This window comes from Sebastes fasciatus, chromosome 9 (genome assembly GCF_043250625.1).
Source record: "Sebastes fasciatus isolate fSebFas1 chromosome 9, fSebFas1.pri, whole genome shotgun sequence".
Taxonomy (NCBI): domain Eukaryota; kingdom Metazoa; phylum Chordata; class Actinopteri; order Perciformes; family Sebastidae; genus Sebastes; species Sebastes fasciatus.
Window position 1 is genome coordinate 17,632,209 of NC_133803.1, and position 13,367 is coordinate 17,645,575.

Sequence of the window (13,367 nt, forward strand, 5' to 3'; positions counted from 1 at the left end):
CATATTTAAATAATATATTGTGGCAATAAAAAGAGTCACATTGTCAAACCTTTGCATCACTGCATTCACACTGTAAATTATAGTGCCGCATTTTGTCACCTGAGATTTGACAAAATTTGAAATCCCTATCTTTAGAGGTCTTTTCAGTGAGTGATGTACCAAACACCAGCTATCACAGAGTGCCTTTTCTCCTTTCCGTGTGTCAGTTTTGAGCTGACGGAGGCACTTTCTCTAGCAGACAGGGAGGTCTTTTGTATTGTAATTGTTACTTTAAAAGCACCTTGAATAGCACCGGGAGTGACACGTTATCTCTGCCAGGTCAAACTGGATCTACACCGACTCTGTATAGCTCTCACTCACTATAGTCCTCAGCTAAATGGAGGACGACTCCCTTCCCTTCACTCACAATGAATAATAATGTCTCACGTCATGGCCGGGATTGACCGGTTACATTTTTTTTTCCTTTTTATTACAGCAAGTGAAAAACGCTCTGAAGTACACAATTGGATTTGTCATTGTCTGCGTGGTGCTCCTCTTAATTGGGTAAGTTGGAGATGGCGTCTTCTGCTTCAGTGCACGATAGGTGGAAGGGGGTGTGGATGTGTCATTGTGTTCAGTTAATGAGAGGAGGAGCCCTTCAAACAGCTCCAGTACCGTTTGTCTGGCCGTGATAAGCCATTCAAGAGAAAAAAAAACCCATATACCTCTTTCTAAATATAGGTATTCTTGTCTATCTGATTCTGAACTAGATTCCTTGCATGTACAAAGCACATGTGGAGGGAATATTGAGTCTTTTTTTTGTGACAAATCTATATTGATGCACATTCTCAGCCATGTCCCATTTATCCGCCTTTTTATACTGGTTGTGTTCGGTCGCACCTGCACTATATAATAGATTTCTTTGCAGGCGACATGCCTGGAGTTCAACCTATACGATGCAATGTGCTCTCTCAACCATTAAATGGTGCATTGGAGGAAGGCTTACCTGGGTTGGGAATATAAAGGACATGTGACTATACCTTCTCACAGCTTAAAGTTTGGAAGTTAGAACTTCTTTTTTGTATAGATTGAAGCAATTTAGCTGCTCTTTTACCTCATGAGCTGGAACTATTGCAAGCTTTGTTCTGGCAATTGTTGCTGTGATCCTTTGATTTTTAACAACGGGATACCTTTTATCCTGGCTTGTTCTTCTGATACTGGGAGACATAATGGTTGTTTGGCAACCGTTCAATCACTAGGTCTTTTCTTGATGCCTTTTTTGTTTGTTGCCTTTATACCTTTGCAAGGTGTTAAACTCCTTAAATTACTCCTGATCTTTCACTTCTACAAGTTGTTTTTGTTTTTATGCTACTACAAAGAAGTTATCTTAACACGTCGTTTAGGCTCACATTCAGCCATTAAGTGTTACTGTTTGTATTAATCTAATGAATATTTATTAATGTTTTAATGTCCAAGTCTGGATGGCAGCTCCGTATTTTAGGTACATTCAAAGAAAATTCTGTCATATTTACTGTGATTTCTGTTTGAGACCAAGGTAACAAAAGTCAAACTCTGTCAGAGGAGAGAGTATGTGGTTACTAGTAGTGTTTTAATACTCTGTTTATGACATTGGTGTTTTAGCACCCGATGGGCCTCATGCAGCAACATTTTCATAAATTCTCTTATGTTTTCTCTTACTTTTCTGTTAGGAGTAAAAATAAGAAAAGTCAACTCCACATGCACCAAACGTTCTTAACAGGGCTGTCAATCGATTAAAATATTTAATCGCGATTAAATGCATGATTGTCCATAGTTAATCAGGATTAATCGCAAATTAGTCACGCATTTTTTATCTGCTCAAAATGTACCTCAAACAACAGCTGTCAGTGTGTCAGTGTGCTGACTTGACTATGACTTGCCCCAAACTGCATGTGATTATCATAAAGTGGGCATGTCTGTAAAGGGGAGACTCGTGGGTACCCATAGAACCCATTTTCATTCACATATCTAGAGGTCAGAGGTCAAGGGACCACTTTGAAAATGACCATGACAGTTTTTCTTCATCAAAATTTAGCGTAAGTTTGGAGCGTTATTTAACCTCCTTCACAACAAACTACTACCAATGGATTCCTTAGGTTTTCTAGATTCATATGATACCAGTATCTTCATTCAAGTTTTAAAACTGATTTAACCTAAAAATTGCACGTGCCTTTAATGCATTAAAACAAATTTGCATTAACGTTGACAGTCTTAGTTCTTAACCATCCAAATGTGCTCTTACGCAGGTGTGCTGATTATTAGCATAGGTAACGCCTCCAAAACACTATAGGGCAGGTGTTGTGCCGTGTGCAAATACTCCAGCATATGCCCAAGACTTGGAGAGATAAAAATGCTGTTAGAAGAACTTAGATAAGATCAGATAAGGTAAGATAAGATAAGATAGATAGATGGGTAGGGGGTGGGCGACATATGCATTGAAACAGATATACAGTAAACCTACATTACTTCTATTACTGGTGCTGTCAAATAAACTTAAACAAAGTAAACATGTGATTTTCCAGAGAGTCAGTACTGATGTTTACAGGAAATTAGAAAAAGCATCTAACAGCAGTATGTAAGCCATTCAGAAGATGAACGCACGCAATATCATCCAAGGGTTTTTATAGTCTTAATTAGGATTAATGGACCAATAGCATTTATTTAGGCCACAAATTGAATAATCCGATCATTCTAATTACTCATTAACATTACTCATTATAATTACTCACTAACATATAATAATCTCTATTCGATTATATGATATTTATGCTTTTTTTCATGTTCCTCAAATTTAAAACATGTTTGCTTGCGTTCAACGAAGAATTTGCGGGCTGTGAAAACAAGATGTTTTTTTCTTATCTTGGCGAGAGTGCTTCAACCTCGTAAAATGTTCTCTTACCTAAGAGAAGAGCAAAGATAAGAAAACACTGGTGAATCGCAGAAATCAATGGGCACTAACAAAATAAAAACAAATGATACGAACATAAATAAGAGAAGATTTGTTTGTATATCGTTTCCTGCATGAGGCCCATTGTGTTGAAAATGACTAACAGAACTTGAAAACACTATTGAAGATGAATACGCATAAGAATGAAAAACTTAAAATGTTTCTGTGTTTCTCATTCTAAAGAAAATATCCTTTTTAGAGTTTGAGAAAGTTACATCTTTACTGCAGACACAGCTGTGAAGAGTTGTGTAAGGGTTAAGGTCACTTTGACGAGATGTTTTTTTCCTAAAATGAAAAATGACACACAACATGACCGAAAGGAAGCACATTTATATGAAACAGATTAAGTGTGGAGCCCTGAAGGTATCCACAGGATAGTGGAGCACATGAGGCCTATTGAGACCTGAAATTTTGTTTTTTAGCATACGAGGCAAAGGGACGTTTTTTGGATACTGATCTAATGTCTTTCACCTCCCCCGGTGAAGGTTTCTTTTTATTTATTTATTTTACTTTTTCTTTTTCAACTGCCAGTTTTTTAAACTTCCTAAAAGAAGCCTTGTAGATTCATAGAGCACCATATTTCTCTGCTGTCTGTCAAGAAGGATTAATGATCAATGGAAAACTGTCTCATGATTAATGGAATCATAGTCTGCTCTGAAATTGAGCATCAATACTGTTGACCATTTCCCAACTTTAGCTTTCATAAATATATATACCGATAGCCCTAAGAAGTTCTCAAGTGTTGACAAAATATGATTTTAATTATTTTCCCCATAACATCGAGGAGCTGTTCAGATACAATTTATAAAAAAAACAAGATTAAAAGGAAACCTTGAAAATTCTGTAGGTCTGTCTGTGTGAGTGATGGGTCTAAATGGCTAAATTAGGATTATAGATTAATGTATTTAGGAGCTAACAGGATGTGAGGGTACTTGGTACAATAAACAAAAAATGTTTGTGCAAAGAAGTGCTGACCTGACTGTCAAGGTTAATCGTACTAAATGTGGAAGGCTATAAAACTTTAGATCTTTCTTTCTTTCTTTTTGCGGCATATGTTTTTTGTTCCTCTCCAAAATAAATTGAAAAGGATAGGAGGGGATGCAAAGTTTAGAAGACTGTCCATTGTGTTAAGAAGAACAATTAATCCAGTTTCCAAGGGTGCAGTAGGTGGATAAGCAAAAGGTCAATAAAACGGTTTGCAAGATCCTTTTTATATGATTTGTAAGCCCTATGTTTGCTGTAAACACATTTTATTAACAGGGGATGTATCATCGCAATCAACACCAATGATTATTTATTTGAGATATCAGAGAGAGATTAGGTTTATTTATTTAGTCCCATTTACATTTATGATTTATTTTGCATAGAGAATTCTAAAATTAGAAAAAGAAAACAGTTTAGAGAGAAGCACAGGTCCAATTTTACTGCATGCAGATAAGTAAGGAAAAAAGACATTTACCATGGAGCTCAGACGTGTCGTTGCTGGAGTAGAGAACATACTGTGAAAGCTTCTTTCCCCATTTCTGTCTGAGCATTACGCTGTATTGGACATAAAAGGTCTGTCTGTGTAGTGGGATAGAGATGTTAGACTAGAAGTAAATTTCTATGTGCGGTATTAAAATAAGCTGTATATTGTCACTGTTTTCCAGCAGAACTAGCTGCGGTTTATCTTTCTGGGTGTATTTCTCTGGCTCTCTCGGAAAACAGCAATGACACTGGTATATCTCCATCTGTTGAGGAATGATTAAAAAAAAAAAAAACATCGACAGGGATTTTTTTTTTCTTTATCTTCCTTTATGTTTGAAATCTGTGTTTGGCTCGTAGAGAAAAAACACCAGTTGCTGAAACCATCACTGCCAGTACAAAGATTAAGCTTATGATTAACCTCATGCATTTTACCTTACTTCTGCTCAATTATTTTTTCTTTGCTTTCAGAGCCTTCGTTCCACTTGATCCCCCACCTGGTCAGAATTCAACCCAATGGGAGAAAGTACAATACCTTTTTGAAGAACTTGGGAGTAGTCGTAAGTATAGCCTTTTTTAGAAAATTCCGGGGTCTTACTTTTATAGATGTTGTTGCCATGACATCAGATTCAATTTCCTTTATTTCTTTATCTACCTTTTTTTGAAAAAACACAGCCTATCCTCCTTATTAGTGAGAAAAGAGCAAATAAACTCGTACTGACCCTGATACTATGAGCAAATCTAAACCATAGCATTCATTTCTACTTGTGTATTTCTCTCACAACTTACACAAGAGAAAGACTGTAATGCAATATTAGCCTGGAGTTATTCTGTGTTTTCCTGTATGAGAACTGTTGTTTTATAGAAGTGGTAAGACAGTTCTTATATCTGACCCTTACTCCCGGGGCTTTGGAGATATTATAAATAAACAATGAATGAATAGATGAATTAAGAAATGATAAAATAAGAGAAAAAGAATACATGTTAAAAGATAAAACTGTTTGTTGTAGCGCATGTACAGTATAACAAATCACATACAGTATAACTTGCATTACTCCTGACCAGCGACCAACACATACCGTGTGTTTCTAAATGTTTTTCCCATCTCTAAGCCATTATGATGTTCACTGGACTGGGGATGTCAGAAGAAACGATAATTCGGTACCAAGTCGATGCCAAAATTCTGAAAACGTGACATGCTCTTTTTTCTACTGTACTAAAGGCACCGTGAATCATGGCTCCAGACTAACCGCGTCCTGTCATCCCAAGGACAATAGAAAATGTCCCTGATAATGCTACATTGCAAACAACAAATCCGTGCTGAATTTGGCGAGAGGAGAGCAAGTAACCTTGGCTGTTAGCAGCCAGTGGGCAGCACAGTCCTGCTTGGCTAAATAATGGAGCTAACAGCTTACGTACGGAGGTTGCATTGAGTTACGTTATGGTGCAGTCAAGCTCTGCTCAGTGAAAATGAGTACTGGGCAAAGGTAAATTATAACGTTATGATGTGTTCAAATGTAATCTTGTAAAATTTAGTTTTTGGTGAGAAACTTGGCGCGGATCATCAGGGATTAATACATTTGCAAAAAAAAACAGTCCCTCAAGTTGTCCCTCAACTGTGGGGTCAAAGCTACAATAGCCAAAGTATCTTCTTAAACACAAACTAATATCTAACCCCATTACGAGAATCATATGACTTTTTCAGCTTTGCCCACACAAAGAAAAAAAAAACTATGGTGGTGTCTGATAACTTTCTCAACTTTGCTGTAGGCCTCCGCATGCTGTTGTTTAGCAGTACGTGGTCATTGTTGCAGTCATACAGTAATCCTACATCCCATCCCTTGAACATAAAGCTGCATCCTACTCACTTGTGATGATTCTGTCATCCCACAGAAGTAGAGGGTTCAGACTAAAGGAGCTCCTTAATAAAACACCTCTCTGTACGAGTCTCATGCATGCACACAAGCCTGAGGGGCTATATGCAGGGCGAGATAAGAGCTACCTCATTCCCTCGCTGTTGGAATCGGAGCCGTACAGATGTGGAAGCACCAGCGATAATAGACAATATTCCCTCTGTTTAATCCCCGGAAAATCTGCTCAAGAAACCAAGGAGAGTGGCAGCAAACATCTATCCTTTGCTTTGTGTGGAGTTCATGAACAGAATGTTCTCCATGCAGAACATGGAGCCATTGTCTATTTTGCCAAGCTCACCACTAAACAATGGCAGCGAAATCGCAATGAAACACTTGGGAATAGCAAACATGTATTCAAATGTTAATGTTCAGCCCAGCTGTCAGACTTCAAAGTTTTCTTTTTGCATACAATACAATAGGGAGCAGGCATATAATTTATCTCCATTTTCCACCTCTTTGTCCTGCTGCTTGTGAAATGCCTCTAAAAGAAAGTGATAAATGTTATAAACAACACAAATTATACACGCCCTGAATACTGACTTAATATTCCCAATCAAATGCCACCGTCAAGGAGAAAGGCAAGCAGAGAGCCACCTATGGCCGCGCTGACAGGTGGGCAGGGCACTGTGGAGCTGCTGCTGAGAGCATGCGGGATATTTGTAAAGGGACAACTGTGTCGCTTTTTACGTGGGACCCTATAACAGGTGGGATCTTGACAGGGGATGGAGGCAATCAGTCTCTCCATCAATCCCTGTCTTCTAACTCCAGCTCTGACAGCTGGTGTGACACCTACTGTTGCCCTTGCCTGATGGGTGGTCCCCTCTCTGCCTCAATCAAAGGTGACACACATCAACTCAACCTACATGCATTGAAAGATCCAGCTGTTTTAAAGAAACTATCGTGATCAATGTATGAAATTGCGACGATGACAAAATATGGTGACCAGATGCGTCTCCAGGGGAAGATTTTGCTACAGTGCATTCATTAAATCCAAGAGCACCAGAGTACCAGCATGATGCCTCGTCCTTGTCCTTGTGAATAACATTCTTCCCAATTGCCATCAAGGAAATGAATTCCCTGAATTTTCAAATTAGCAGAGAGACATGCATCCTTTCAGTTCCAGATGGGCTGTGTTCTTGGCATCAGCCGTGCGGTTGATTAAAGGGATAGTTTGGGTGTTTTGAAGTGGGGTTATATGAGGCACTTAGTCATCCATAGTCAGTGTATTACCAACAGTAGACGGCGGTCGGCACGCCCCCAGTTTGGAGAAGCAGACAGGAGTACAGACACCGGAGCAAAGCATAGGGGCTGTGGACGGGGCCAGCAGCAAAATGTATTTTAGCCTCTCTCATCTCTCTCTCTTCCCACTGAGCGGCTCTCATTCTTCGGAGGCAGACCATTAGATTAGCTAAATAAAATAACAAACATCGCCTACTACTGTCTATATTTTAAGGACCCTCTCGCCTGCCTTCCTGCTTTATGGCACATGCTGCACGCATATACCGATTTCGGAGGAGACTCTTTCAAAACTACTCGCTGACTGCCAATGTTACTTGCGTTAAATAGTAGTCCACTTCCGTGTTTCGGTACGGTTGGCTTTCACACCTGATGCGAACCGTACCCAAGTACACATGAACTGTACTCCAGACCACCTTTTCAACTTGACTCCAGTATGGATTGATGAACCATGCCTGAGTATGGTACGGAGCGTTCACACTAATCAAACAAACTGGACTTTTTGTTCAAGTGTATCAGGATCCAGGCCCGGGTCCCTGATGTGAAAGCACCCTAAAAAAATCAATATCAATTTAAGTGTACACTATATTTAGAATATTTTTCGATGGGGAACTGAACTAAAAAGTGAAATTTATCATACTGTTTTTGTCAACGAAGTCAGTGAAGAGAGCATAGATAGGTTTCACTTTCAGTTCAGCTTCCTGTCGGAAAGGGCTGTCTGACGGTGAAAATATTGTAGTAACAGTAGCTAACATTAGCTTGCTAGTGTCTGTCTTTGTACCAGCTTCAGTTTGGTAACAGCAGGTTTGCTTCTGTGCATTACAGCAATGTGTGTCTCACCAAGAAACACAGCACTCCTTGTTCCTTTTGAGTTTTATGCAGTGCACAGTGGGGAGATTCAGAGCAAACTAGATCACGTCAAACAGTTTCTGATTTTTTTTTTTCCATTGGATTTTCTACAGGAGTGCGGCAATGACAAGAAATATAGATGCAGTTGCTGCAATAGGGTTTGAATGCTAGAAAAAAATCAGCTGTCAATGACTGCAAACAAACAGCTGACTGAAATACTGTCAAAGTGCTCATAAAAAAGTCTGTATAGTTGTGGTAAAGAGTCCATTGATGTTTCTCTCAGAGTTCAGGGTCAGATCTCTAATGGCTTTCCTGTCTTTTCACCTGCAGATGGTCTACCTGCTCTGTCTTTCTCCATCAGCTCCTTGACCTTGATTGGCATGTTGGCAGTGATCACTTACACGGTGAGTTTGGACTTGAGACGAGTGGTTGATGTTGTTTCATGTGTTCAGTGGAGCTATATCTGCACGGTGATTAAGGAGAATCATCCAATGGGATCATGTCCAAATCTTGCCAGTCCTGTAGCTTAATAGGACCTCTGCTTATTGAGACATCTGATGTTAAAAATGTTTTGCAGAATGAAGAAAGACTAAATAGAATAATGTTCCTTTTGTCAGATTCACCTGACATGATTTTTCACTGGATGTGTCATGGCTGATGATGCATGTTTTTGTAAAATGAGCCTATTGATAACATTCAGCCACTAGATATCGCATTCTCCATCCCCTGCACCATTGCATTTACTTCACAACAAGTTGTTGCCAGGCACTTACCGTCAATCTCAGCGCTTTATCTGTTTTTTTCCACACTAACTGACGACCCACAGATACCACGTGATACTAACGTTGTTTTACTATTGGCTCACAAGCCTTGTTAGAAGTGGGAACCAAACATCAGATATCTTCCACAGAGAGAAACAAAACATTAATTTTGGACCCGCCAACATTTTTTAAATGATTAATTCACAGTCATAATAATTTCAGGAAAAGCCATACTTTTATACGGCACCTTTCTAAAGGCTCTGTGGATGTTTTATTTTAGGGCTGTGAAAGTTAATGCCATAATAATGCTTTAACGCAAATTTGTTTTAACGCCACTAATTTCTTTAACGCATTAAAGCAATCAATCTTTCAGAGGTTGTAGCAGGCTGAATGTTAAAACTAGAGCGAAGGTACTGGTATCATATTAAACTAATAAATCGAATGAATCCATTGGTACCAACCATGTCATACTAGTTTGTCGCAAAAGAGGCTAAATAACGCTCCAAACATGCGCAAAATTTTGGCAAGGAAAAACTGTCATGGCGATTTTCAAAGGGGTCTCTTGACCTATGATCTCAAGATATGTGAATGAAAATGGGTTCTATGGGTACCCACGAGTCTCCCCTTTACAGACATGCCCACTTTATGATAATCACATGCAGTTTTGGGCAAGTCATAGTCAAGTCAGCACACTGACACACTGACAGCTGTTGTTGCCTGTTGGGCTTCAGTTTGCCATGTTATGATTTGATCATATTTTTTATGCTAAAAGCCGTACCTGAGAGGGTTTCTGGACAATATTTGTCATTGTTTTGTGTTGTTAATTGATTTCTAGTAATAAATATATAGATACATTTGCATATTTGCCCACTCCCATGTTGATAAGAGTATTAAATACTAGACAAATCTCCCTTTTAAGGTACATTTTAAGCAGATAAAAATTGTGTGACTAATTTGCGATTAATCACGATAAACTATGGACAATCATGCGTTTAATCGCGATTTAATATTTTAATCGATTGACAGCCCTAATTATGTTTAAGACAATTTTTGTCTACATAAAAATGTTAGCAATAAGACCTTAAAAGTTTATTTTTTGTACAAATGGTTTCCCATCTTCTTGGTTGAGATGTACCTGGTGATGGAGTGGCCTTTCAGTATTAGTAATGCCTTGTGATTTTAGAGCTCTGGCATTCAATTGCTCAAATTACTCAGACCGCTGTCTTTCACCTGAGCCCCCGAGACTTTTTTTGCATGATGTATGTGCACCCTTCACCGGCTTATCAACCTCTTATCAATTGTCTATTTATATACATGTATAGATCTACCTCGGTGTCCATTAATATATGCCTGTATTTTGATTCCCTCAGCGTTCTGCAGTTTTTCATTTTTCCCCTGGATCAGAAAAATCGACTCTGCTGTAACACTTGTTAATGCTGTCCATTTTTCATAGCCCTTATCTTGGTAACTAGACTGTGAATATTCCCTGGAGGTGGTGGCACTGGTGTCAGTAACACGGAATAATGCCTACTGGAGAAAAGTACTCGGGTATGAACCCAGCGAGTGAGAGTAAAAGTGACAGCCAACCCCAATCTATCCAGTTTCTGTGGAGCTCAAAGAGTCCTATTTGACAAATCACACAACAATTGAATGTGGAGCTCTTAATGAATAAAACACAACATAGTCAAGTAAGTTGCAGAACCAATCTCGCTTTAGGACGTTTATGCTCGCTAGCTGGGATTGTATCCACTGTTCTCTCACTTTGCTTTCTCACAGTCATCTAAAGAGTGGATAATTACTCAATGCATTTTGAGGATGGAAGTGTGCTCAGATTTGGACTGACCCCATGTTGATATTGGCGCTGTGGATGCCCTGTGGAAAACTCCCAGTGTGTCTTTGTTTTTGATGAAGTCGATCAAAGAAATCAGGCCTTTAGGCGACACCAGCAGCTGCCCGTCCCTCTTTTATTCTCACACTCATTTTCATCCTTTCATCTACTTTATTTGCTCTCTCCTCTGTCTTCGCACGGCCGAACTCTTCTCGGTGGCGACCTACCCACATTTGCAAAGAGCTGTGTGATTTATCATTCTTTACTATGTGTTACTGTTAAGCCTGATTAACTTAATGGAATCCAAGTGACAGGTTCCATAAGCAGCGGAAATGTTGTCCATGACTCCTGTTAATTTATCACTTCTCTTTGTGCAGAACTAGCCATCTAACCCTTAATGCAAACAGGTCTGGGATGTAAACAGTATATAACACTGAAGCCTAGTGCACTTAAAATTAATACAAAGTGAAGCAAGTTATAGCTTTTACTGCTTTTTTTTTTGCCTTTTTATGGCCCTTTTACCGTCTCTTATATAAACACAAATTTAAACAGAAGCATCCTGTATAAGCAAATGGGCACTATTTGACACTATTCTTAAGGTTTGGTGTCTGTCTGTCCAACTCTCTGCTAAAGTTATACCAATGATTTTAACAGTTTGAATGCTAAATGTTTCTATTGGTAAAACATGCAATAGTCTGTAAATTCACCAATAATGATAAATTTAGTTAAGGTGTTCTGGTACAGTGACAGTCCTGTAACGATAGAATATCAAATACAGCCCAAACATACTTTAAGACCAGATAAATAAAATTGAGCTATTTTTCCACTGTATATTAGATATACTCGTCATGCTACACGTAGTAATTAACTCTAATGTCAACTGTTTAAATCTCTGTATTTTCATCTCTGCACAGTTAATCAAGAAATAATGTAAATAACGGATGAAGGGCAATTAAAGTACATAGAAATGTTTATTTTTTTGTATATATCATCTGATCATGATTAGAAATATAGACCTATTTACTCTGTGTTTAGAGGACCAGCTTGTAGCATTTCGGCGGATCTATTGGCAGAAATGGAATATAATATAAATAAGTATGTTTTCTTTAGTGTATAATCACCTGAACGTAAGAATCATTGTATTTTCGTTACCTTAGAATGAGCCGTTTTTATCTACATCTCACGGAACCGGCCTCCTTGTTGCACCACCATGGTCCTACAGTAGCCCAGAACGGACAAACCAAACACTGTTAACTTTTCCTGCTTGTGCCAGAGTCGATAACGTTACTCGCTCCCGTCGCCTCCGCTCTCTCTCTCTCTCTCTCTTGCTTCATCACTCATTTCCCTCATACATATACACTGTACGCACTAATTCTGCTCCAAATGACCTACGCTACTCTTACAACAACTGGCTCTAGAGAGGGACATTTGCATTTTCACGCCAGCAACCGTAGTTCTGCTACATGTTTGGCACACGGGAGAGGCTTCAGTTGGTTGCAATCTGCAAACTCTCCGCTAGATACCGCCATATCGTACACACTTCTCCTTTAAGTGTTTCAGTTGTTGTATGCTATTATAGTTTGTTTTATAACACCTGTCAATCAATTTGATAATGACAGTAGGTCCAATCCTGTGTCTTGATTTTCGTTTGGGTCGGGCTAACCTTTAGTTGAATTGAGCGATTGTACCTTTAAGAAAACTCAACAGGTTAATTTCAAATAGCGAACTAGCTTTGCATTGGATTTGAGATAAAAGCCATCGTCACTTTATACTCAAGCAGTCACTTTTTAATGGCGTGGATTTTATTAATGCAAATCTATAATTATGGTAAATTTCTTTCTCATTACCTGGACTGTTTGCACATGCATATTCCTCCTATATTATCTCCCACTCTGTTTGATTGTGCCCAGCAGTGATGACATGAGAGCGATCGGGCCGCTCTCGAAGCTCATGCATCATGTGAAGTCCTTTGACTTCATTTAAAAGCTAGGCCAGCATATTGACTTATGACTCTCATGGCTCTGTCTCCCGTGGACCTGGCTTTCTCTTGCTCTTAAATTGCCAGCCATAAGATGCTGATGCTGAACTAAAGTTGGGAAGATTGATGTCTGTTGATCTAATCACAGATTGACCTGGGAAGACGGGGTCTCTGAGTGAATCAGAGGGGTGCCACTACTTACTTCAGGATTCTCCGATCCTTTGATGCTTGTTTGATTTCTATATTTTATATTTAAAAATGATTTATTCCCCTCTTTTTAACTGAAGTTTGAAGGATTTTGAATAAAACATGGCATGTACTGTACAATTCACTGCAGAGTTGTTTAGTCTGTAGTTTTTATAACACTATAAAA

At 38.9% G+C, this 13,367-nt stretch overlaps 1 protein-coding gene across 1 annotated transcript in view; it reads left to right on the plus strand.

Moving 5' to 3' along the window:
* lmbrd1 (LMBR1 domain containing 1) overlaps positions 1 to 13,367 on the plus strand; it is a 76,444-nt gene that overhangs the window by 23,342 nt on the left and 39,735 nt on the right. The window contains exons 5-7 of the mRNA XM_074646359.1: positions 476 to 543; positions 4,901 to 4,989; positions 8,758 to 8,831. Coding sequence (XP_074502460.1) covers positions 476 to 543; positions 4,901 to 4,989; positions 8,758 to 8,831 — 231 coding nt within the window. The remainder of the gene's footprint in view (positions 1 to 475; positions 544 to 4,900; positions 4,990 to 8,757; positions 8,832 to 13,367) is intronic.